At 37.7% G+C, this 27,185-nt stretch overlaps 1 protein-coding gene across 14 annotated transcripts in view; it reads left to right on the plus strand.

Annotated features, from left to right (window-relative positions):
• The window catches only part of FAM91A1 (family with sequence similarity 91 member A1), a 203,497-nt gene extending 177,683 nt beyond the window's left edge, over positions 1-25,814 (plus strand). For 12 of the 14 annotated variants that reach the window (XM_054657004.2, XM_054657001.2, XM_054657005.2 and 9 more), the window contains 9 exons: positions 7,854-8,002; positions 9,286-9,420; positions 9,538-9,651; positions 15,634-15,706; positions 16,449-16,598; positions 18,645-18,749; positions 19,272-19,395; positions 20,659-20,728; positions 22,897-25,814. In XM_054657004.2, coding sequence (XP_054512979.1) covers positions 7,854-8,002; positions 9,286-9,420; positions 9,538-9,651; positions 15,634-15,706; positions 16,449-16,598; positions 18,645-18,749; positions 19,272-19,395; positions 20,659-20,728; positions 22,897-23,082 — 1,106 coding nt within the window. In that variant the 3' untranslated portion in view covers positions 23,083-25,814. The remainder of the gene's footprint in view (positions 1-7,853; positions 8,003-9,285; positions 9,421-9,537; positions 9,652-15,633; positions 15,707-16,448; positions 16,599-18,644; positions 18,750-19,271; positions 19,396-20,658; positions 20,729-22,896) is intronic. The other 2 variants (XM_054657015.2, XM_009455875.5) reach the window with 1 other exon arrangement.
• Positions 25,815-27,185: the final 1,371 nt, after the last annotated feature.

The following is a 27,185-nucleotide window of genomic DNA, read 5'->3' on the forward strand; positions in this document are numbered from 1 at the left end:
AGGTATTGATGAACTTTAATGGAGCTGTTGCCCTACTGGGCACTCTCAGTTTTGTGATAGTTGGGGGTTCCCAAACTTCAGTTGAATTGATGGTGTCAGAATTTCTACCCAGATGGGGATTTGGATTCAGTAGGTTTTGAGGTGTGGCATGGCACTCAGGAATGTGTGTTTTTTAAAAGATGATTCCAGTGCTCAGCTAGGCTTGGGCACCACTGCATCAGCACTTGGCTCAAGTTCTTAGACATTCACAAGAGTTGTGTCTTGGGGCTTCATGGGTCCTCAATACCACTATAACATTTAATTTTGATTAGTTTCATTTACCTAAAAACTATTTTTTCTGGCCAAGAACATCAGTTTCTTAATCATCTCCATTTTCATTTATTCTCTCACTAGCATCTGGCTTTCCTTTCAGCTCAATTTTAAAAATTGAGGGAGGATTCAGCTGTTACTTAACAAGCTGTCACATAGGTGAGAACAAACATGCTGGGTAGTTTACTTGAGTGAGGCTAGACTCACTTGGTATCAAGTGATTCACTTCTGCAGCCTTAATATGCCTTATCTGAAGAATTACAAATTGTTACATACTGGGGCTCTTTTTGAGATCATTCATAAATAGTTAAAACTGAGAATATTAAATTGCCAAATGCCGAGAGTCTGAAGCACTTACTGGTAGGCATTTGTTGATGGATAACCATTTTTGGTTAATAAATACTAAATCATGTGATAAAGCAGTGGTGAGTGGCACAGTCTTGAGGATGTCTTTGGATATAAAACTCCTGGAATTTCTGGGACTTTTTAGTGATTTATGGAGATAATGTATTAGATGATTTGAAATACTCTGTTAAAGCTGTCTTGGAATACATTGTCCTTTCCTGCCTATCACAGAATCTGAGAATGTTAGAGAGTACTAGTGACCAGTGAAGTGTAACTCCTATTATAGATAAAGAAATTGGAGTTTATATTAGCTAAATCTTCTGCTTGTTTTTTAGTCATCAAAGCCCATATTATTAGTAAATGGAAGAGCCAGGAATGGAAGACTTGAATCTGTGTCTGTTGATTTTTTTTTCCATTGCCCTGTCCCTATATTATCTTCTCTTGAACCCTAAGCTTTGTATTCATTTACCCATAAACATTTGTTGCTTAGTAGTCTGGGCTGGGCTAAATTTTTTCCCCATGAATAGTCAGTGTACCATGAAGTAAGTTAAATGGTAAATCTAAACCTATTCTCTATGAAAATAATCCTGTGCAATCCTAACCTTTAAGGTGGGTTTAATGTTAGACTGTTCCCGACCCTAGTTGGAGATTTAATTGCTTAGAATAATTGCTGGGTCTCCAAAGTTAAATTTGATGAATGCCTCCCCTTAAGACCAAACCTGCAATTACTTATGAAATTTCATTTTTGCTACCAGCATTTCTTAGCTGAGCTCCTCATCTGAATTGCAGAACATGGAAATGATTGGCGTGACTATTTCTCAGTTTTTCTAATGATGGTGCACATTAGTACCATTCTCAATGCATGAAAAAGGTCATTCGTTCTATGTAGAGGATATCTTAGGGCATTAAGGCTTCATGCTCAGCCTGTTGAGAAATGTTGCTTTCTGCAGGTACTGGGCTTGGTAACTGAACCTTACTCTTTTTTAGAAAAGAAATTCTCTGCCGGGTGTGGTGGCTCATGCCTGTATTCCCAGCACTTTGGGAGCTCGAGGCAGGCAGGTCACTTGAGGTCAGGAGTTCAACACCAGCATGGCCAACATGGTGAAAACTCGTGTTTACTAAAGATATAAAAATCAGCCAAGTGTGGTGGCAGGCACCTGTAATCTTAGCTGCTCAGGAGGCTGAGGCAGGAGAATTGCTTGAACCTGGGAGGCTGAGGTTGCAGTGAGCTGAGATGACACCACTGCACTCCAGCCTGGGTGACAGACTGAGACTCCGTCTCAGAAGAAAAAAAAGAAATCCTCTAGTATTGGTGTTTTAAGCATCTTGTTTGAGGAAAAAGAATTTTCTTTTTATGTCACTAATAATTTATACTTTGAGTATATTATGTAGTACTTGTTATCTACTATAAAACAAAAGCATTGTGATATTATACAAGCAAACTCTGTTATACATGGAAGTAGTTTCTTAGTCCTAGGAGTCCTTAATCCCTTGGTTTTAAATAGCACGGCGTACTGCTTATAAATAAAAGTGATGTGTGGTCTGTTTTTTTCTCGTTTTATAAGCATGATTTTTTCCCCCAGGTATCTTTGTCTTTGAAAGGACATTGTTTAACTGTGATTAGTATAAGTCGGACATAAAAACCACTGTTTATAATTTGGCATTCTAGTACTGTGGAAATGTTTAGGAATTAAACCACATTTGTAAGAAAGCAATCACAGTTGTCAAGCTATTGGAAACGTGTTCTAACCACCATGAACTCTTTAGACTTCCTACTTTCCCTGTTGTAGTATACATTAAATATTATCTATACTTGACATTGATAATGTTGAATTTTGCCTGAAGGTTAAGACATCCCTTCACTCTTTTGTGTTTTGGGAAGGGTCTTAGTGCAAGGACCCACTTTTTCCCCGTATGACTTAGATAAGATTCACAGGTGAATTCCCTACTCCCTTCTGTTCACCTATGACAAGGTCAGAAACAGATCCTCCAAATTCCCTTTCTTTGCCTCATAAACAGTGAGCTGAACTGCCTGTTCTGAATTATCAATCAGAACAAAATGCTTGTTAGCCAAAGCTTGTTTAAGCTTCTCTCCTTCTTCCAGCCCCATGAACTTTGACTCACCCTCAACCTAAGCCAGGATGTAGCCCTTCCTTTAGGACCCCTCCCAGAAAATATGCTGACCTTATGGTTAAACATTCTGTGATCTGCTATCCTATACCTCACCCTGTCATCCTGCTTCCTCACACCCCATGCTTTCCATCTACCCTTCATTGGTGATGTTAATTTTGATCACCCAGTTAATGCATTGTCTGATTTTTCCACTGTATAGTCAACTATTTTTTTTTCTCTCACAACTGATAAGCAATTGGTGGGGAGATACTTTGAGACCATGAGATATCCCACTCCTCATCAGTGTTTCCTCCTAGATTTAGAATCCATTGGTGGTTCTTGCCTGAACCATTCTGTACTTTGATGGTTGGAAATTGGTAATTTTTCCCCCACTTTAGCAGTTCTGCCATGTTTAACAGTTGTGACCAGGCATTCTCTCGTATTCTCTGTATGAATTTATGAATTCTTATCTTTTCAGTAGTCTGCGATTAGTCATTATTGTCTCTCAATTATTTTTGTGCCCCAGTTTTCTCAGTTTTTGCCATGAGGATTTCCTTTAAGCTTGCTCCTGTCTCCTTTCTCCTTATGACATGCCTCCAGGTTTCTCCCCTAAGCAATTCTTTACTTTCTGGCCAAGCAATAGCATCTTACTGTGTATTTATTCTGCCTCAGTCCTGGAATCAGCCGTTTGTCCTAGGACCCTAATTTCTTTTACTGGGGATTGCTATTAGAGACCAAGATACTGGTGTTAGTTGTGCTCATTGCTTCTAGGCATTTTCAGGAGGCCATTATATGTATATATCTATATTTTTAGATGTATTCTTGCTTGAAGGAGGATATAGCTACCTTGATCTTCTGAAGTTTCTTTTAACGTTAAATCTCTCTTTTTAGAGAGCAATAGGATTTGGTATTTTTCAAAAGGATTAAGAATAAGAATGCTTAAAATCTGTTGTATGTTGAGTGAGTTCATGCTCTACGGACCAGAAATCTAGGGTACACATTTCCAAATGAGGAGCTCTTGCCCCTATACTAAAATGAGGACTTGGCTATGATTCTCTTTGTAGAGATCGGAAACTGGAGGAGAGAAGCACATAGCTTCTCCTGGCACTTAGGCTTTCGTTATACAGTTGACAAGTGAACAACGTGGCTATGAATTGCACAGGTCCACTTATGGGCTGATTTTTATGAGTAAACGTTTTGGAACATTTTTTTGGAAATTTGTGACAACTTGAAAAAACTTGCAGACAAATCTCATAGCCTAGAAATGTCAAAGAAGTTAAGGAAAAGTTACATAGGTCATGTATGCATAAAATATATGTAGATACTGGTCTGTTTTATCATTTATTATCATAAAATATATACGGATCCATTATAAAACATTCAAACATATCAAAACTTAATGCACACATTTACAGATCACACAGCGACATTGCAGTTGAGAGAAATGTAAATAAATGGAAAGATATAGTATTAAGCTGTAACTGCATACAGTTACCTGTAGTACATATGGTACTACTGTAATAATTTTGTAGGTATCTCTTGTTGCTATTGTGGTGAGCTCAAGTGTTGTATCTACTTGAGTACCTGCTTAAAATGCCCTGTGACGCTGATCATCTCTGAGTGAGCAATTTGTCTTTACGTTAAATTGCCTATTGCAGTTAAAAGTGATCTCTCGTGGTTCTCTCATATTTTTCATTGATTTAGTGCAGTACCATAAACCTCAAATAACACTAGGGGAGCCATACAGAGAGCCACTAGTGATGCTGGAAATTCTCCCAAGAAGCGGAGAAAAGTAACATTACAAGAAAAAGTTGAATTGCTTGGTATGTACTGCAGATTGAGATCTGCAGCTGCGGTTGCCCATCATTTCAAGATAGGTAAATCCAGTGTAAAAGACGATTGTTAAATAAGAGAAGGAAACTTATGAAGCAGTTTTTACATCTGTGCCAACAGGCATGAAAACATTGCGCTTTTTGCAAAATACTTTCTTTTTCTCATATTGAAAATGCAGCTTTTATGTGGGTGCAGGATTGCTATAAGAAAGGCATACCTATGGACTCTAATATGATTTGAGAAAAAAGCAAAGTCATTATGACAAAGCAAATGAAAGATAATTAATATTCTCTTAAGCTGGAGAATTTAATGCTAGCAAAGGATGGTTTAATCATTTTAAGAGGTTTGGCTTAAAAAATGTTAAGATAGCAGGAGAAGCAGTTTCTGTTGACCGAGAGGCAGCAGATGAGTTCCCAGATGCTAATATGTTTTGATCTGTGTGTGTGTGTCCCCACCCAAATCTCATGTCTAATTGTAATCTCCAATGTTGGAGGGAGGTTGTTGGATCATGGGGGCAGTTTCTCATGGTTTAACACACCACCCCCCCCCCCACCCCCCCCGCCCTTTACAGCTGTCATCATGATCGTGAGTTCTCACGAGATCTGTAAAAGTGTGTGCATCTTCCCCATCTCTCTCTTCCTCCTGCTCCGGCCATGTTAAGATGTGCCTGCTTCCCTTTCATCTTCTGCCATGATTGTCAGCTTCCTAAGGCCTCCTCAGAAGCAGAGGCCACTCTGCTTCCTGTACAGCCTGCAGAACCATGAGCCAATTAAACCTATTTTCTTCATAAATTACGCAGTCGGAGGTATTTCTTTATAGCAATGCAAGAACGGAGTAATACAGATACCATTAAGAAAATCATTGAGGAGAAAGGATATCTGCCTGAAGAGGTCTTTAATGCATGCGAAAGTGTCCTATTCTGGAAAAAAATGCCATTTATTAGTAAGGAAGAGAAATGAGCACCAGGATTTAAGGCAGGAAGGGGCAGGCTTACTACTGTTTTGTGCAAATGTAGTCAGGTTTCTGGTCAGGACTGCGCTTATCTATAAAGCTGCTGAGCCTTGAAGGGAAAAGATAAATGCCAGCTGCCAGTCTTTTGGCTATACAGCAGAAGGGCCTGGGCAACAAGAACACTTTTTCTGGACTGGTTCCTTTGATGTTTTTTCCCTGAAGTCAGGAAGTACCTTGCCAGTAAGGGACTGCCTTTTAAAGTTCTTTTGGTACTGGACAGTGGTCCTGGTTAACCCACGCAGAACCCGCATGTGTTCAACACTGAAGGCATTGAAGTGATCTACTTGCCCCCAAACACGTGTCTCTGATTCAGCCTCTAAATCAGGGGGTTATAATGACCTTTAAGGCTTTTTACACACAGTAGTCTATAGAAAGGATTGTCTGCTCTATGGAAGAGAACTCTAATAGAACCTCATGAAAGTCTGGAAGAATTACACCACTAAAGATACCATCATTGTTTTAGAAAAAGCTGTGAAAGCCATCAAGCCTAAAATAATAAATTTCTGCTGGAGAAAACTGTCTAGATGTTGTACCTGACTTCACAGGATTTACAACAGAGCTAATCTAGGAAATAATGAAAGAGATTTTGGATATGGCTAAAAGGTAGAGAGTGAAGGGCTTTTTTTTTTTTTGAGATGGAGTCTTGCTCTGTTGCCAGGCTGGAGTGCAGTGGCACAATCTCGGCTCACTGTGACCTCCGCCTCCCGGGTCAACCGATTCCCCTGCCTCAGCCTCCCGAGTAGCTGGGACTATGGGTACGTGCTACCATGCCTGGCTAACTTTTTGTATTTTAGTAGAGACGGGGTTTCGCCATGTTGACCAGGATGGTCTCGATCTCCTGACCTCGTGGTCTGCCCACCTCGGCCTCCCAGAGTACTGGGATTACAGGCATGATCCACTGTGCCTGGCCTGAAGTGTTTTAAGATATGGGTCTTGGCTGGGCGCGATGACTCATGCCTGTAATCCCAACGCTTTGGGAGGCCGAGGTGGGCAGATAACGAGGTCAGGAGATCGAGACCATCCTGGCCAACATGGTGAAACCTGTCTCTACTAAAAATACAAAAATTACCTGGGTGTGGTGGCGCGCACCTGTAGTCCCAGCAGCTTGGGAGGCTGAGGCAGGAGAATCACTTGAACCTGGGAGGCAGAGGTTGCAGTGAGCCGAGATGGCGCCACTGCACTCCAGCCTGTCGACAGAGTGAGACTCTGTCTCAAAAAAATAAATAAATAAAAAAAGATATGGGCCTTGAAGAAATTCAGGAGCTAATAGATAGACACCTTGATGGAGATGGGTACTTCCAAATGAGTGCCAGACAATGAGGAAGACATAGAAAAAGCAGTGCCAGAAAATAAATTGACATTAGACCGTCTGGCAGGATTCTGATTATTCAAGACTGCTTTTGACTTATGTGCACTCTTGTATGATACAGACACTGCAGCTAAAGCAGATGGCGGAAGAAGGATTGGTACTGTATAGAGACATTTTTAGATACATTAAGAAACAAGAAAGTTAGATGGAACTTACAGTGTGTTTACAGTGTGTAAAGTTACACCCATCATGCCTGCCTCTCCTGCCTCCCCTTCCACCTCTTCTGCCTCTGTCACCTTGGAGACAACAAGCCCAGTCCTTCCTCTTCCTCCTCCTCTTCAGCCTATTTACTGTGAAGATGAGGAAGAAGACCTTTATGATGAACCACTTCCACTTAATAGTAATATATTTTTTCTTCCTTATGATTTTTTTTCTAGTTTTATTGTAAGAATATAGCATATAGTACATATAACATATAAAATATGTATTAACTGTTCGTATTATTGGTAAGGCTTCGAGTCAGCAGTAGGCTATTAGTAGTTAAGTCATTGGGAAGTCTGAAGTTATATACAGATTTTTGACTGTGCACGGCGTCAGCCTCTGTAACTTCTCTGTTCAAGGGTCAACGGTATGCCACTGTTGTAGAGTGGCTCCGGATGGAGAGAGGAAGTACGGTAAAACAAGTACATCTTGTTGCAGTAAAAAGTAACCTGAAATAGATGATTATCTGTCTAGACCAAAGAATAAAACATTTTAGCTTTGCACCTCAAAGTGTCTTGGTGGTCTCCTAGGAAATTTGGTACTTCTTAATAGAGTTACTTTACCTTAAAAAGAAAATTTAAAATCTTAAGTCAGTTATCAATATTGCATCTTCAACATTTTTGTTTCACACTCTCAGTCTTTTATTCTGTGTGTGTGCTTGATCATAACTCAGGTTTTCCTCTGGATCTCTTACGCTGTGAAAGCCTTCTTGGTTTGGACCCTGCAACTTGCAGCAGAGTTTTAAACAAAAATTACACGCTGCTTGTTTCCATGGCTCCCCTCACCAATGAAATCCGGCCTGTCAGCAGCTGCACCCCTCAGGTAAAGACCTACTTGGAAGATCCACTTGGTAGTGTCATGAGTCCCATCAGTTTTGTTTTCTTCTCTATGTGCAGATACCAACTATTAAAATCACTGAATCATAGAAAGCAATTTTGTATTTTATGCCTTTGTAAGATGATATGTTCAATTTGTGGAGTGTAATTGGTATATTTTATATAAGTATCACCTAGTGACTTGTGACACATTAGATTAAAATTTATTCATGTACAGAATATTTTAAAGAGAATGTTTTAGGATGCTCCAGAAAGGAAGCTGGCATCATTTTGAGGGATAAGATAAATTTAATTAGGAAAAGATAAATGTCTTTGAAGTGGGGCTGTGATTCTGAATAAGCCGAAAAGAAAAGATGGTGCTTGAAAGCTAGAACTCTGGTTAACTGTATAATTTATATGTGAAAATTCCTTCTGGACTTTTACTTAAAAAATATATATATATATCAGTTGTATTCATTTGTATACTTAACAAGGAAGTTGTGGCCTGTGCCATTTTCAGAGTGGGGATTATGTTGCTGTTCTTCAGTGCTGCATCTTACCTGGGTTCCTAGACAATGCAGGGTTTAATGATGTAGCAGAAAGGAAGGGATTCTTGTACGCAGGTAATTTGCCTATGTTCTAGCTGCCTCAATGAGCATCCTGTCTTCACACCAATTTTGTCCTTAGTATTCAACAAGAGATTTGCATCTAACTAACCTTTTTAAAATAATTCTCTGTGCACACCCCCCAACCTCTCCTATTCTTTAACACAACCTCCAGACATGGTAGGAATCCATGAACTACTGAATAAATGGTAAAATGGATGGAAGGGTGGGCGATTCCTCTTGTGAAAATTGTATGTGATTAATGATAATAATAGCTAATACTTTAATATCGAGCTTATTATATTCCAAGTACTGTTTTAAGCTTTTTGAACAACCTTACAACATCCTCTTGAGGTAGATTCTTTATTGCTATTTTATAGATTGAGCAAAATGAGGCACAGAGAGCTTAAGTAACCTTCCTGAGGTGATATGGCTGGAAGGGTAAAACCAAGATTCCAAACTAGGCAGTCTTCTCCAGAGTGCATTCTCTTAATTGCAGTGACAAGACATAATTTCTTAATTCCAGTATAAAATTGAAACTATTTTAATGAAACATTTAAAGTTATTTTCTTGAGGATAGTTGCGGTTAACATTTATGTGAAGGGATTTGCTGTTTATAAGACTGTTCTCGGTCACTTATGTAACACTTTATTTTAACTTTATCTTAACTGTTTTATGATTGTAGCATATTGGACCAGCTATCCCAGAAGTCAGCTCTGTCTGGTTTAAACTGTACATTTATCATATCACTGGACAAGGACCACCATCCCTTTTATTGTCCAAAGGTACAAGACTTCGAAAACTGCCAGATATATTTCAGGTATGTGTGGGAGGTTTGGGTGGTTTTTTTATGTGTGTGTGAGCAGTATGCTAGATAACTTCTTAATATTTTCCTTATTTCTGAATGCCATTTTACCTGTTAATTTCTTTTCAATAGAGTTATGATCGATTGCTAATAACATCTTGGGGTCATGATCCTGGAGTAGTTCCTACCTCAAATGTGCTCACGATGTTGAATGATGCTTTAACACATTCTGCAGTTTTAATTCAGGTACATTTATCTTATTTGAAATTTTGTCTTTTTATTATAAAGTTGATAATTTTTCTAGCTTTCTATATTGAGTTGCAATAAAATGTCAGTCATTTGAAATTTATAAAGTTGAAATGTAAAAAATCAGAGATACGGATTTTAGTCCTGGCCGTTTGGCAGTGTGGGAGTGGTAGAAATAACATGAACTTTGAAGTTAGACCCAGGTTTGCATTGCAGCCTCACCTGCTTGCTGCGTGACCATGATTTTTTTTATTTTTATTTTTAAATAATAGCTTTACAGTAGTTTCCCCATCTGTGGGGAATATGTTCCAAGACCCCCAGGGGTTGCCTGAAACCACCAGTAGTACCCAACCCTATATATAGTACGTGTTTTCCTATATGTATATATATATAAAAATACCTGGGATAAAGTTTCATTTATAAATTAGACATCTCTTACTAGAGATTAACAACAATTACTAATAAGAAAATAGCATACTGTAATACAAGTTATATGAATGTGGTCTCTCTCAAAATACCTCGTTATACTATACTCACCTATTTTCAGACCTTGGTTGACCACAGATGATAACTAAAACCATGGAAAGCAAAACCTCACGTAAAAGGGGACTATTGTATTGAGTATATAATTCACATACTGTACAATTCACCAATTTAAATTGTGCAGTGAAGTGGGTTTTAGTGTGTTCACAGATATATACAGCCATCACCACACTCAATTTTAGAACATTTCATTACCTTAAAAAGAAACCCTGTATCCTTTAGTGATCACTCTTCTATTTTCTCCCCGCTACTCGTCTCCTTCCCCCTAGTCTTAAGCAACACTAATCTACTTGTTGTCTCTATAGATTTGCCGAATCTGGGCATTTATGTGAATGGAATCATATATAATATGTGGTCTTTTGTGACTGGCTTCCTTCATTTAACATAATGTTTTCAAGGTTCATCATGTTGTCATAGTATCAATACTTCATTCCTTTTTGAGGCCAAATAGTGTTCCATTTTATGGATATGCCACATTTTGTTTATTCCTCCATCAGTTGATGGACATGTGGGTTGTTTTCACCTTTTGGCCATTATGAAGAATGCTGTCATAAACATTTGTGTACAAGTTTTTCTGTGGACATATGTTTTTATTTCTCTTGGCTATATATGTATAGGGATGGAATTACTGGGTCATATGGTAATTCCATGTTTAAGCATTTAAGGAACTGCCAGACTGTCTTGCAAAGTGGCTGCATCATTTTACATTCTCACGGGCACTTGACATTATGTGGCTTTTTGATGATAACCACCTTAGGGGGTGTGGAATAGTATCTCATTATAGTTTTGATTTACATTTTCCCGAAGACTAATAATGTTGAGCTTCTTTGCATGTGCTTATTGGGCTGTGTGACATTTTCATGATAAACCTTATACTTTATTTCCCACCTATAAAATGGAGATGGCAATATCTATTGTATAATAACAAACACTTATAATAATGGCAACTAGTGGTAAGGTAAGCAGTTTATGCTCATAGAATTGAGAGAATGAAATGAAAATGTACGTGTCAAATGTGTAGCACACTTTCTGGCACATAATAGGTTCTCCGTAAAGATTTCGTCAGTTCATCTAACAATTGAATGTGCATATTTTGCGCTAATTAATATCAGTATGCAAATAAGACAGGGCCCCTCATCTTCAAGGAATTTAAGGATGGTGGGAAAAGCTGCATAAGCACTCAGTTTCAGTTTATCGAATAGAATTACATATAGTGGAAGACTTAAAAAGAACTATCCAGTCCAGCCTTGGGGCAAAGAGAAGGGCCTAGGGGAGGTTCCTTAGAGAAAGTGAGACCCAGGCTGAATACAAAAGGATGACTTAAAAGAAGCGAGGTAGTAGGGGTCAGCATGATTAAATCTCTGGGCAAGGATTTTTTTTTCTTTCTTTTTTCTTTGCTGCTATTTTTCTAGTGCCCAGCACGGTGCTTGGGTCATAGTAGTTGTCCAGTTAGTGTTTGTGGAATAAATAAATAAGAATATGAAGTGACATAACATGCCAGGGTCAATAAGCTGTTCAGTGTTTTTGAGGGGTGAGTTGGAGTGTGAGGGGGTTGCGGTCAGAGACAAGTCTGGAGAAGTAGGCCGGCCCTGCAGTGCCGCCTGCCTTGAGTGTCCTGCCGTGGAACTGAGAAGTTGACCTGTAGATTGATGGTAGCAATTACAGGGGGGTAACAGGGATTAACATGGTCAAATTTGTTTCAGGAATCAACCTTGGGATGATATTGAGAATGGGAGGGAGTGGGGAGACACCTGAAGCAAGAAGACCAGTTAGGACTGTGTGTAGTAGTTTAGATAAGAGATAAAGATAGCCCGGATCAAGGACATGGTAATAAGAATTGAAAGGAAAAATGGATTTAAGAACTACTACAAATATACAATTAATAGAATTGATCAGATATCTGAGAGAGATGGGAAGAGGGAAGAAAGATTCTGGGGTATTTGACTTGTGAAGGTAGAAGGGTGGTGATACCACTACTGTAGGGAACATGGGAGGAAGTGACATCACAGGAGGTGGTGATATCACTACTCTAGGGAACACGGGAGGAAGTGATATCACGGGAGGTGGTGATGTCACTACTCTAGGGAGCGCGGGAGGAAGTGATATCACGGGAGGTGGTGATACCACTACTCTAGGGAACACGGGAGGAAGTGATATCACGGGAGGTGGTGATACCACTACTCTAGGGAACACGGGAGGAAGTGATATCACGGGAGGTGGTGATGTCACTACTCTAGGGAACACGGGAGGAAGTGATATCACGGGAGGTGGTGATACCACTACTCTAGGGAACACGGGAGGAAGTGATATCACGGGAGGTGGTGATACCACTACTCTAGGGAACACGGGAGGAAGTGATATCACGGGAGGTTGTGATACCACTACTCTAGGGAACACGGGAGGAAGTGATATCACGGGAGGTGGTGATACCACTACTCTAGGGAGCGCGGGAGGAAGTGATATCACGGGAGGTGGTGATACCACTACTCTAGGGAACGCGGGAGGAAGTGATATCACGGGAGGTGGTGATACCACTACTCTAGGGAACGCGGGAGGAAGTGATATCACGGGAGGTGGTGATACCACTACTCTAGGGAACGTGGGAGGAAGTGATATCACGGGAGGTGGTGATATCACTACTCTAGGGAACGTGGGAGGAAGTGATATCACGGGAGGTGGTGATACCACTACTCTAGGGAACACGGGAGGAAGAGCACATTTATGGGGCAGATGATGTGTTGTGTTTATATGGTGCCTGTGGTAATTGGAAATATTCTGAAATTCAAATGAGAGGTTAGACAAGAGTGATTAAGTGTCGGCATCAGCTGGTAGATGGTAGTTGAAACCATGAGAGGATGAAATTAGCCAGGGAAGATGTATAGTATGGGGTGGTCGTGGGAGATAGCATCATAGAATGGGCTAGACATGGACTTAAGTCAGACTGCCTAAACTCAGATCTTGGTTCCATCATTTACTAGTAATCTTAGACAAGTTAAATACCTTTTTGAACTTTAGTGTCTTTACCTATAAAGTGGAGATAAAGTTCCCGTCTTCTTAAAGTTTTTGAAAAGAATGACTTGAGCACTGTGTTTAGCACATAGGAAGATCTCAGAAAACGTTATTGTGTTGGTAGTGGCAGTAGAAGTAGAGTGAAGGAACAATGGGTGATTCCATGAGCTTCAGTTTTCCTTACCTTTAAAATGAAGGGTGGCTGGGTGCAGTGGCTCACGCCTGTAATTCCAGCACTTTGGAAGGCTGAGGTGAATTGCTTGAGCCCAGAAGTTGGAGACCAACTTGGATAACATAGTGAAACCCTGTCTTAATTTATAGTAACAAATCTTTCTTGAATAAAGTAAAATGAGAGAGGTGGTTTCCAAGGTCTTTTCTGTAGGTGGTACTCTGTAGATCAAGCTAAGTTAGGTATTTTTTTTTTTTGGATGGGGGCTAGTGCAAAATATGGATAGAAAAACAAATCAGCAGACAGTACCTGTTTTTATTTATTTATTGTTTTGAGACACGGTCTCACTCTGTCACCCAGGCTGAAGTCCGTGGCATGATCACAGCTCACTGCAGCCTTGACTTCCCCTGGGCGCAAGAGATCCTCCTGCCTTAGCCTCCAGAGTAGCTGGGACTACAAGCTCACGCCACCATGCCTGGCTAATTTTTTATAGAGACAGGGTTTCACCATGTTGCCCAGGCTGGTCTCAAACTCCTGGGCTCAAGTGATCCGCCCGCCTTGACCTCCAAAAGTGCTGGGATTACAGGTGTGAGCCACCGCACCAGGCCGACAGTACTGTTTTTAAAGTGTTTGTTAAGGAGTTTTGCTTTTGCTAAAGAAAAATGCCTTTTTAATTAAATTTGATGGAAATAAATTTACCTTATTGGAATTTAAACGTGTTACAAATTAAGATTTTTGGTTAAAACCATAATTTATTGCAGCCATCTGGTTTAGGAAATAAAAGAGAGCTCTCAGAAATATATTTAAATAGTTATATGAAACAACAAAAAGAGGATGCTTTCCTTTGGATATATCAGGGTTTCTTGAATTTGAATAATGTATGGGTCTCTCTTAAAGGGAAAAATTTGGAGATCCTCAGTATTAAATTTCTATTGTAACAGTTCTAAATACATGTAGACATAATGTTAAGTTCTTCGTGCTTCTTGTTATTACACAACTACAAATTCAAGTAAAATTTTGGAATTAAATATAAGCAAAGCTTTAAAACAAAACTCAAATGAACAATATTAATTGAATGTGATAGATGAAACTGAATTATCATTTGTAACATGAGAGTGAAGTGGGTAGACTCAGATTTTTTAAATTTAATTTTTGAACTAATAGTACATTCACATGATTCAAAAATAAAACGTTATTAAAAGGTGTAGAGCCCGGGCGCGGTGGCTCACACCTGTAATCCCAGTACTTTGGGAGGCTGAGGCAGGTGGATCACCTGAGGTCAGGAGTTCAAGATGAGCCTGGCCAACATGGAGAAATCCAGTCTCGACTAAAAATACAAAAAAATAGCCGGGTGTGGTGGCGGGCGCCTGTAATCTCAGCTACTCAGGAGGCTGAGGCAGGAGAATTGCTTGAACCTGGGAGGTGGAGATTGCAGTGAGCCAAAATTGTGTCATTGCACTCCAGTCTGGGTAACAGAGCAAGACTCTGTCTTAAAAAAAAAAAAATTAAAAAAAAAGAGGTATAGGTCGAAAAGTATCACTCCCCTGCTAACCCTATCAAGTTTCCACTCCCCATCTCTCCTCCAAATCAGATAATTTCATCTGTTCATTTCTCCTGTATCCTTCCAGAGTGTCTTTATGCATATGCAAGTACCTGCACACAGATGTGCCCTTTACCTTTTCCATTTAGCAATTGGAGATCTTTCCATTGCAGGTCATAGCTTTCTTTCATTTATGCACCTCCATTGAAGATATGTCTCCTAATTTAGTTAACCAGTCCCCTGTTGGTGGACATTTTGGTTGTTTCCAATTATATGTAATTATTTATCGTAGCAAGTAATTCTGAATATATTTTATTTCAGGGCAGGTTTTTGAGTTTTGCATTCTTAGCCTGTGGTATGCTATGTGATTATGGGGATTCTTCCACCACTTTTCCCTCTCAGAACTCTAGCTAACCTTTGTGTGAATAAACTTGGCCTCCTCATTCACTCTTCACTTGGCTAACACCTGATTTGCCTGTTAAATTAGCCTCCTTTTTTTGCATTGGCCTATACATTCAATTTGAGAAACATTGCCTTATAGATTATTATACACATAAGATTGTCACTGCTTGCTGAAGAAAAATAGAAAATTGTTGAAAGAATTTTGATGAGGTATTAATATGGAATATACCGTTATATGACACAATCTTATTTACTTTTGAATATCAGTGATTGGAAATGAAGGTTTCTTGTATACCTTTTAACTTTTGTTTATGTTTAGGGGCATGGTCTGCATGGGATAGGAGAAACTGTCCATGTCCCATTTCCATTTGATGAAACAGAACTACAAGGAGGTACCTTTTGAATTGTATCTATTGACTTTTTTTTTTTTTTTTAATTATTACTCATGTCAACAGTTTGGTGGAAAACATGGCAGGAAATGAATTCTTGAAATTTTTAAGTTCTAGGTTCTTTGCTACTAAAGAGTGTTGGCAAAAGGTAGTTTTTTGTCATGTGCTTTGCCATCCACAAAGAACTGTTAGAATAAGACCCGTTTAGGATTTTTGAAAGACTACTAGTCTGTCTTGGAATAAAGAGAATAAGTAGATATCTGCCTAGATGGAAGACTTTTCTCTGTTTCTTCTTTTTTATCATTCACACAACTGTCTAATACTTCATAAAGTCTAAGGAAAAAAATAATTGTTTACCTGGAGATGCAGATAGTGACAACAGGATCTTAAAATTTACAAAATCTCAAAAACTGCTTAGTAGATCCTTTGCCTTGGGGGATTATTGTGTGAATTATAAAAAAGAGGTTTCTTTATATTTGAATATAGAGCATTTTTCTCTTTTATAAGTTCACATATTTATGAGAACTTGAGTTAAGATATAAATAATTTAGGTGTGTGATTTAAAGTACATTGTTAGCTTTAGTTTCAGTAAGAATGACAACTTTATATATTTCTTTTTTGGAATCAATTATGATGTATTAAAGTATAAAAGTAGTTCTAAGAGTTGTTTAATAAAGTATGTTTAAGCTGTTGGCGTTGTGTTATTAGAAACTGTTCATTAATGTGATGTCCGTTCTGTTTGTAGAGTTCACTCGTGTCAATATGGGTGTTCATAAAGCATTGCAGATACTAAGGAACAGAGTGGACTTACAGCATCTCTGTGGATATGTCACCATGTTGAATGCTTCCAGCCAACTTGCAGATAGAAAACTCAGTGATGCTTCTGATGAGAGAGGTTAGCCAATAGTTGGATTCTTTGGATTAAGATAATTGGTTTTGAGTTTGACACAGTGTTAATATATGAAAAGCAGCAGACCTTTGTGGGGATGCTGAATTATTGAATACTCAATATTCTTTCACTGAAGCACGAGGAAATATTTTGGAACATCATTTGGACAAATGTCAGTTGTTCAAATGAAGAAAATAGGATTGGGGTACAGAATGGTTTGGGACTTTTGGGTGCTCTACTGTCATATCTGTGTTTATTAGGCTTTATTAGGTTAGCTTTATAGGGTGATGGTTTCAAAACTTAAGTCTCTTTATACAAGTGTTTCCAAAATTGACTTAATAGTTTTTCCCTTTCAACTTTTTCTGTCAAAAGGTACCATTGTCTTAATTATCTAGGTCTAAAATCTTATCTTTGTCTCATTCTTTCCTTTTTCCACTATGTTCAGTTAGTTTCCAAGTTCTGTGAATTAGGCTTTAGATAAATCTCTCATGTCCATTTCTTCCCCTTTCTCTTCATTTTAAGTTCTCTGTGACTGCTCTTCTTGTCTGGGTCTTGAACTTTAAACCTTAAACATGTGCTGTTGCAACCATTCCCTGCTTAGCCTTTCTGGCCTCTCCTTTCTATCTCCAGTCTGTCCTACATATTGACAATAGCTAATTTTCCTTAGATATCACTGACTTTTCTTTGTTTTTTAATTTGAAAATCCATTTTCAAATCACCTTCTCATGCTTACTAGTTGTTTCTGCTCTGGCATAATATTGGCATACATGTGGTTTGGGTTGCCATGGTGCCAGTTCTTATACATTGACTCTGGGAGATCTTTCATTATCTCCCATTGATTGACAGTATTCCATGAGCCTCTTAGTTTGAAATTCTGAGAAAATGTGATTGATTACTTGCCATCCAGTAGATTGGATTGGCTCCCGTTGAGATAGGTACTTACTCCTATCTCATTTGTCTTTGGCCAAATAGTTGACTGCCAAATATTGCAGGAGCATTTTCTAGAGAAGAGGGCTATGACTTAAGCAGTCATTTCAAAGCGTGTCTACTACAGCTCTCCTTTTTTATGTCATTCATTCCACAAACATTTATGGAATACCTGCTTAGGTGCTGGAGCAATTTAATAAGACCAGGCCAGGCACGGCCAGGTACAGGCTCACGCCTGTAATTCCAGTCCTTTGGGAGGCTAAAGCAGGAGTATTGCTTGAGGCTAGCAGTTTGAGACCAGTCCGGGCAATAGAGCAAGACCCTGTCTCTACCAAAAAAAAAAAAAAAAAAAAAAAGAAACAAAAAAGACAATGTTGTTCCAAGGATGAAAACCCTAGAGAGGAGACGAGTAAGTCAGTATACAGTGTGGTGTTATTGACTATGATGGGGTCTGCATAAAGCGCTAACACAGCACAGAGAAGGCCTCTTAGAGAAGGTGAAGTTTGAGTTTTGAAAATTGAAGAGTTAGGTAGACAAAAGATAATGTGTTTTTGGAGGGTGGCAGCCTTTCAGGCAGAGGGGAATTAGAAAACAGTAGTTCATTGTGGCCAAAAGAAAGGATTTGTTGGACAGTAGTAGAAGATGAGAGTAGAGAAGTAGATAAGGTCTAAGGGATCTTGGAGGATCTTCTGTGCTGAAAGATAATGAGTCAGAAAAGAACTTTGAAGAGTAATAACATAATCAGACTATATATTTCCACAGGGGTGCAATTGGCTTCAGTAACTTGGGTCCTCCTTTTTGAATTTTGTTTCTTTAGGTCAGGGTTTCTCAATCTCAGCACTATGTGCAGTTTGAGCTGGCTAATTCTTTTCTGTGGAGGATTGTCCTGTGTATGGTCAGATGTTTAGCATTCATAGATACGAATAGCATCCCTGTCTTCATTCGTGTCCCTTGGGGATCAAAATTGCTCCGCTGTTTAAAACCACTTATTTAAGCCAAGGATTATGCATTTTCTTTCTGTCATCATTACTATTGTCTGAAGTCTTTTCCATGTTAGGACTGATTTATTGGCAGCTTCTGCTAACTGCTAGAATCCTAATATTGTGTATGCCCTTTAATTATAAGGAGAACCTGATTTGGCTTCTGGCTCAGATGTAAATGGGAGTACAGAGTCATTTGAAATGGTCATTGAGGAAGCAACTATAGATTCAGCAACAAAGCAAACCTCTGGTATGGTGCTAAAACTTTTTCCAATTTTATTAGACTAATTTCTGAGGTTTAACTTTTATGTTAAGGCATTTGCATGCCATTTGTCTATTCTTATTATTCATACGACTTTTAAATAAGAGTTTTCTAGGAAGCCTTTTTACATACTTAGAAAAATAATTCAAGTATTACAAAATTATGACTTGAAAATAACTTAATCTTATTCCTGTGGTAAATGTTTTGATTCATTCTCTCATCTTACAGATATCTTGCAATACTCTTTTTTGGGCAAATGACTACTTTGAACATTGGATGAAAGCTATGTACCTTCTCAGACACATGTTTATACCCTAAAAATGCCCATCCTGTTTAGAGATTAACTGACCCCCTTCAATTTCTTCCTCCCCTGCCAAGCCCACTGGTGGATATCAGTGGGGCAGGAGGAATCTATGAACTTCAGGTTAAGAAACCCTTGTCAGTTATATATAATATATACATAAGTAGATATATATGATAGAAAAAATAAGTTTATGTATCCTTTCTTAGGTGCCACAACAGAAGCAGATTGGGTTCCTCTCGAGCTGTGCTTTGGAATTCCACTGTTCAGTTCCGAATTAAACCGGAAAGTTTGTAGGAAAATTGCTGCACATGGCCTTTGCAGAAAAGAGAGGTGAGGGTTTATATTCGCTGTCATATTTTCATATCAATTTTTAAGCTGTCAGCAAATTGTTACCATATCTTACTTTTATTCCACACATGAGCACAGTAATTGTTCTGTATATATTTGTTGATTGAATAGAGATCGCTAGTTTAAGGGTTTTGCTGTATTTTTCAAAATTAAATTTCACTAGATCAGAAATTAGTCACAGGCAAACATTTTGGGCACATGTTTTGATTATATTTATTTAGTAATCTAGGTGAGGTGAGGGTGTGGTGAAATGGGCATGCTGATATGGAGTATGAACCTAGATTTTAAAAAATGTATGTCTACAGAAAATTTCTCTGCATTTCTCTCACTCCTAACATACACACACTCATGTTATATTCTGTTAATAGTGATTGGTTTTTGTGGTGGAATTATGATGACTTTGCAAAATTTTCTTCACTTTCTACATTTTCTAAAATGAATATGTATTACTCCTTAAAGATGACATGTAGGTTTTATCTTATATACCAGCTCTGATCCATTGTGAGTAGCTGCTAAGAGGCAATGTTGTAAAGGTTCTGAGACAAACTGGGTTAGCAGGAAAGAGTATAATTGAATCTAATTGTCATGATAGGTGGCTTGGAGAGGTGAAATCCACAAGTCAAGATCTTCTTATTTTAGAAAATGAAGTTGGACAATAATTCATTTAAATGGTGTAATGTAGCTTTTATCAGAAAATGAAGAGTACTCAGTTGACAATTTCAACATCTATTCTCTAAAAACAAAATAATATACATGAGTAAAAAATAGAAATACTATAGAACTTTAAAGATTACCACTGTAATTTTTACTGACTTACATATTTGAAAAATATTTAGGTAGGTTGGTGTGTGTTTAATCTGTTATCAGGTTGTCTTTTGCAATTACTTTGGTTGTTTAAAGGTTGTGTCATAGTTGTCATTCCTCAGAGTGCCTAAATCTTCATTTGAAAAATTTTCTTTCATTTAACATTTATGTTTATAGTAGTTGAATTTTTTTAAAACAATAACTTTGATTTTAGTTACACGATGTATTTTATTTCAAAATGGACTTTTAATGCATGACTACTCCCTATTATTAAAACAAGCAAAAATTTCATTGATGAGAAACACTGAAATTGTTTTTTAAGATGTTTTGTGATTGGCCAGGATATATAGATGCATTTAAATTGCTAAAATTAAACTCTTATGAGAAACTCATTCTTGCCTTTATGTTTGTTTTAAACTGTTTCTCGCCTTTTTTTTTCAGCCTTCAAAACCTCTTACATTCCAGTAGAAAACTCTCTCTGCAAGTCCTTAACTTTGTTCACTCATTCCAGGTAACAAAAACCAAAAAGTCCAAATGGTACTTGTACAGAGCTTTAAGTATGCACAACACTTCTGTGTTTGTTTTTGAGTCACCACAGCAGCAAGATATGAAATAAACATTAATTTTATTGTACAAATGAAGACATTGAGATTCAAGAAGTTAATGGACTTGCACATTTCACTCGCCAGGTCTTCGGAGACCAAAGCTTGATCTCTTTGTTCTGTGCCAGTGCTTTATTCAACAGAAATGTGTTAAGTGTCTTTTATGGGCTGTGTGCCATGCTAGGTGTTAGTTTTTGGTTATAGCGCACTTCCCAATAACTAAAGCGATTCTCCACTGCTGGGATGGGCTGTCTGTTGTGGCAGCGAAGGCCAGTGCTCTGGACTTTTTGTTTTTCCCCCATCCCCAAGGAAAGAAAGAATATTCTAGACTTGATTTATAGGTAAACTTTTAAAATAGAATATTTCTGTTCAGAATATCTAATTCAACGTTATGAAATCAATATTTTGGAGTTTTACTTCATTCATTCAGTTGGTAAATGCTTGACCCTGACCTATGCCAGATTCTTTGCTGAGTGCTGTGGAAACAGTGATGTGTAAGATACTAATGGAACTTAGAGAATGTTGTGGGAGACAATAATCAGATAAATATTAAGATATATAAGTTCTAAAAGATTTTAAAAAGTACTTTGAAGAAGCCAACTATGATGAAATCTGCAGGTAGACCTAATTTCAATAGGTGCAGGATAATATGTAAGCTGAAGCCAAAAAGTTGGAAAAGAATATTCCGGCAGAGCTTAGGTCTGTACTTCCTGTGTCTGGGAAATGTCCAGTGAACAAAGAAACAAATGAAGCCCAGTGTGGCAGAAACTTCATGAAAGAGGGGTAGAAGCAAGAGGTAAGGTTGAAGAAGAGGGCCGGAGCACGGTGTGCAGGGCCTTCTGGCATATGTTAGAGAACTAGTATTTTACGTTGAGTGCAAAGAGAAATGATTAAAGACTTTTAAACAGGGGAGAGAGGTTATTTCTGAAGGACTATTTTATAAAAATAGGCAAAAATGGAAATTTTATAAGGATGCAATAAATGGAAAAATTTCAAAATTCTGTCAGTACTGGGCTGTCTGTTGTGGCAGTGAAGGCCTTGGCCATAGTGAATTAATAAATTAAACTAATTTGGGATATATTTTGGAGATAGGTTGATAAAACTTGATGATGAATTAAATGTGAGGAAAAGATTAGGGCTGTGGAGGGAAGGGAGGGGAGGGATCATGAATGATTCTTATGTTTTTTGATTAGCTGGATGTGTGAAATAGAGAAGACTGGGGAGGAAGAGGGGAGGGAAAATTTGAGAGTTCAATGATGGGCATGCTGAGTATAGAGTGCATGGGGAAGCATCTGAAATGAAGTGTCAGATAGGTGGATGTTTGAGCATGGAGTCCTGCGGGGAGGTCTGTGCGGAATATATGAATCTGAGAAGCGTGGAGTAGGTGGATTATTCTGGTGCTTAGTGTTTTGTAAGGTTTTGTTTGTTTGTTTGTTTTGTTTTTTCCCCGAGATGGAGTCTGGCTGTGTCGCCCAGGCTGGAGTGCAGTGGCACGATCTCGGCTCACTGCAACCTTTGCCTCCTGGGTTCAAGCCGTTCTCCTGCCTCAGCCTCTTGAGTAACTGGTATCACAGGCATGTGCCACCACACCCAGCTAATTTTTTTGTATTTTTAGTAGGAAGAGGTTTCACCATGTTGGCCAGGCTGGTCTTGAACTCCTGATCTCAAGTGATTCACCCGCCTCAGCCTCCCAGAGTGCTGGGATTACAGGCGCACAAGCCACTGCACCTGGCCTTTGTAAGTTTTTTTTTTTTTTAGAGATTTTTCTTCTGTTAGGTAATACTTTGGGGTTAGGTTAGGTCTTCTAAAAATGAACTTTTGCTTTTCCCACAGTCTCGTAGCCTCTTATTTCTATTTAAAAGGACTTACTACAGTTTAACGTTGTTAGTCATTTTTGCACATATTAATACCTGTCATTGATTGCTTTGGGCTCACAGTGTAGATCTTTGCATCTCCTGTACTGCTTTGCAATCCATAAACACTTCTCAGGTAATCAAGGTCTCTCTTTCTCATTAGTTATATTAAGTGGTTTTGGTAAAGTATTGAATATCATTTCTCTTGTTTCTTGATCTTTTAGGAAGGTGCTTCAATATTGGATATTCACACAGAGCCCAGTTTTTCAAGTTTGCTTTCACAGTCATCGTATGCTGACATGGGTGTTCCACTTCCTGCAAAAAACTTAATATTTAAAGATGGTGTCTTATCAGAATGGAGTGGACGGTCACCTTCCTCACTTCTTATTGCTAATCTCCATTTGCAATAATTTGGTTACACCATTTGTTGCTCACACTTTCTGCCTTTTTTCTTTCTTAACGTTAGCTTTATAGTGTCAGCCACTAAAAAGCATCCTGCTGCTGCAGTGCAATTCTTGCTTAACTAATATTAAAAGTTGGGGAACATATTCATGTTTTCTGAAGTTTTGCTCATTATTGCACATCTTATTGCGACAAAGTGCTTTTTAGCAGCCAGCACTGTATTTTTTACCTTGAGACAATCTGCATTTCTTTTATAAAACTAAGTATATACTTTATAGGCTTTATGATGACTGTTATGTTTATAAGCAGTCACTATGAAAATTGCAATGGTAATTTTATATGTTAGTTTATCAAACATAAATCTTGTTTAATTTTATATTTTGTTACCTATACTTTGGGGGATCAAGGGAAGAGATGGAACTCTTCCTCTGAAAAGGCTTCTTGGTACTTAAAGTAGTAAAACTATAAAACAATAAACATCCAGTATTGAGAGATGATATGATCGGGCATTATGAATTCCTATGGGTGTCTGTAAATTATGTATGTCAGTTGGACATTGTAGAAGGTATGTAAATCAGCATAGTTGTGTATAACTTAACCTTGATTTATAAGGTCTTAAGATTATGACTATTCATTGACATCTCATGAGAAGCTTTAGAAGACTTTCTATTTTTAAACACCATTTATATGTGGACTTCTGTTGTCACTGACTTTGGGCTTTATATTTTCATAGAGTCTTTATGGAAAAAATAGAATTTATTTTCCACTCTTGTAGCTATAGCTGCTGCACACTTTCACCCTGATTTATTTTTTTGTTTCTTAGCTTTGATGTTTTCAAACCAAGGATTGTGATTTTAGGTTAGAATTACGTATTAGAAGCATTAAGACTATGTCTTTGGATCAGAATGCTTTAGTGATAAACCTACTTTGAAGACATACTCTTAAGCAATCTGGATCTTAAATTTATGTGAATACTTTTTTAGAAAATGATAAAGAAAAATGGAATTACTTCAAAGTGTTTCTTGAGTCATTGATTCTTTTAGCATCTCAAATGTTAATTAGAATAATTGGAATCACTTTTTAGACTTTTCAAGTTACCTTCCTTGGGAAGTTTGTGCAGTGTTATAGTTTAGTTTAGCTCCTCTTACAGGGTAATGGTTTGCTAGTTTAAAACTGTAACCAAACGAACTGGTCAGACAACATATATCTAAAACACTTAAAATGTTAGGAAGTTTGGGAATGTTATAACCTAAACGTTTTTGCCGGTAACTTTTTGTTATTTATAGATATTTGTGTATTTAACATACATACTTCAGGAAATATATGCCTTTCCTAAAACTTAACCATGCATTCAATACCATGGCCTATCTATAGAATTGAATATTTTGGACCATGTTATCTGTGGCACAGTCAGTGCTGTGTTTGAGGTAAATGCAGTAACGGTTAGTTTTCTACTTTGTCTTATAGAAGGTAGAAACCATGTGTATGTTATGTTTGTCTATAAAAGAAAAAATACTAATATTAAATAATTTCTTACGACTCTGAGTCACTCACTTATTTTTCCAATAATTGATATTGTACATTCCTAGTGCCATTAGGTATGTATGTATGTAACTTTTACAGTTTTTCAGCTGAAAGTTGTAAGTATTTTTTTTTTGATCGGGGCTCTTTAATCTCATTTTAATTTCCTTTGTTTGAACTGTAGTTATTTTATTTATTCCTATATTAACCATCTAAACCAACTGTAATGACATGTACACTAATACAGAATTGAACATTTGTAGTTGTTGGCAGTGAACCCAGTTGTTGGTGAATTTAAAGCTTAAAATACGGGAGTGATTTGCTGCTATATTTCCTTTGAGAGATAAAGGAGGAAGAAATAGAACCTAATAGTGATCATGAATTTTAGGGAAAGTACCGAAGAACCATGGGGTCCCCTCTGGTTTCTTGTGTTGAATGAGGCAAGGGTAATCATCTGATTCCGAGCTGAAGACCTCTGGTCCTCTTAAGGAGGGAGAGTGCATTTTTAGAGCTTTTAGCAAAATGTGAAAAGCTGATGTTTGCGCCTTGCTTTGTGAATTTGGCTTTGTTTTACTTATACATTAACTCATGTAATCTCTTAAATCTTACAAGCATTGATCCATTTCAACAAAAAGGTAAATTTAAAATGCAGACTTTGTTATTTGCCAAAGAAGATTCATGAAAAATTTATGTCCAATTATTTTGCAAATAGTTAATTTCATTTGGCTTTTTACCATGTTCCTTCCTTTCTTTTTCCCGCTTCCTTAATGTAATTTAAACCCTGACAAACATTCTTTAGAAACCAAGAGGAAAGAAAGAACAAATATCCAAAAAGACATAGAATTTAATATTGATACAATTTCACCTCTAAAATGGATTTGAAGAAATGCAACTTTATATCAAAAATGTCATCTGATTTCCTTTGTTTCTTTTTTAAATTATGTAATCAGATGATTTTATGTTTTTTTTTCAGGGGAGCGGAATATTGGTTTCTTTTACTTGTTGTTTTCAGTTTTCTCTGCCATTCATGTTTCTTTTTTGTGTTCAGTGTTTCAAATACAATTTGTATTTAAGGATTTTAAAATACCAAACTGTAACTGAGTACAGTGGATCGTTTTCTGTTAGGATGTTAATATTATACAATGAAATCTATAAAGTGTTGTCAATTTGATTATTGACACATATAACATGTTTACAAATAAACTGTGGTATTGATCAAGTTACTATGAAAATGTGTTTAATTTTCTGAAAGTTCCTGTCTTAATTTTAAATACAACCATGGTTTGGTGCTGTGGCTTTCCTGTACTTAAAAAAAAAAAAAAAACCCACAAAAAACTTAATTATTTTGTAGTAATTTCAGATTTACAGAAACTGGCAAAGATAGTCAGATGTTCCCTGTACCCTTCACTGAGCTTCCCCTAGCGTGGACACCTTCTGTAAACTATGGCAGGTCTGTGAAAACTCAGAAGTTAACCCTCGTACTAGTATTTTCTAAACTGCACACTTGATTAGGCTTTTACCAGTTTTCCCACTAATGTCTTTTTGTTGTCAAGATCCAGTCCAGGATACCACATCGCATGTATTTAGTTATCAGTGTCTCATTAGTCTCCTCCAATATAACATTTTCTCGGTCTTTCATGACCTTGACACTAGAAAGAGTACCGGTCAGTTATTTTGTAAGACATCCTTCAGTGTGGGTTTGTCTGATGTTTCCTCGTGATTAGACTGAGGCTACGTTTTATCAGAAAGGGTACTACAAAGGTGATGTGCCCTTCCCCCCAGTACAACATATCTTAGGGTACATGATGTCAGTATGTATCACTGGTGATGTTTCTTTATTGGGTAAGATGGTGTTTGCTAGGTTTTTCCACTGTAGGGTACTCGCATTTCTATTGCTGGGCCTGTGTATTCCGGCTACGGAGAATACCTGGAGAGGCAGCGCCATATGCTGGTCACTGATTCAAAGCATATACCGTAAGATAGCTCTAAGAACCGCAGATAAACACATGTGTGAGACTCTCGGAGCTGAGAGAGCTATAAATTGTTATTACTGGTGAGTTATAAGTTGGTTCAAGCTCTGTAGAAAACAATTTGGCACAATCTTATAAAGTTGAGCATTTGCATATCCTGAGGCCCAGCAGTTCTAATCCTAAGAAAGTCTTAAGAGGCAAGTAGCAGCATTGTGTGTAATTGTAGCAAAACATTGGAAACAACCCAAAAGTCAATAGAAAGGAGAATGAGACCAGGTATGATGGCATACACCTGTAGTCCCAGCTACTCAGGAGGCTGAAGATAGAACTCCTTTGTGCCCAGGAGTTTGAGTCCAGCCTGGGCAACATAGCGAGACCTCAGCTCTAAAAAATCAATTAAAAATTTAAAACAGAAGAATGAACAAATGATTGTGTTACGTTTACATATAGATATTTAGATACATTTCAGAAGTGAAAACATTTAAGCTATAACTATGTTCTTTTAAAATTATAACATCCATTTAATGGATGGTTACAATATTTTCTAGTTTCTAGTGCTCCCAGCTGTTAGGATCTGCAGGTGTTCTATGGGTCCAGGCAGTGTTACATGTCAGTAATAA

The sequence above is a fragment of the Pan troglodytes genome, chromosome 7 (assembly GCF_028858775.2).
Source record: "Pan troglodytes isolate AG18354 chromosome 7, NHGRI_mPanTro3-v2.0_pri, whole genome shotgun sequence".
Classification (NCBI taxonomy): Eukaryota; Metazoa; Chordata; class Mammalia; order Primates; family Hominidae; genus Pan; species Pan troglodytes.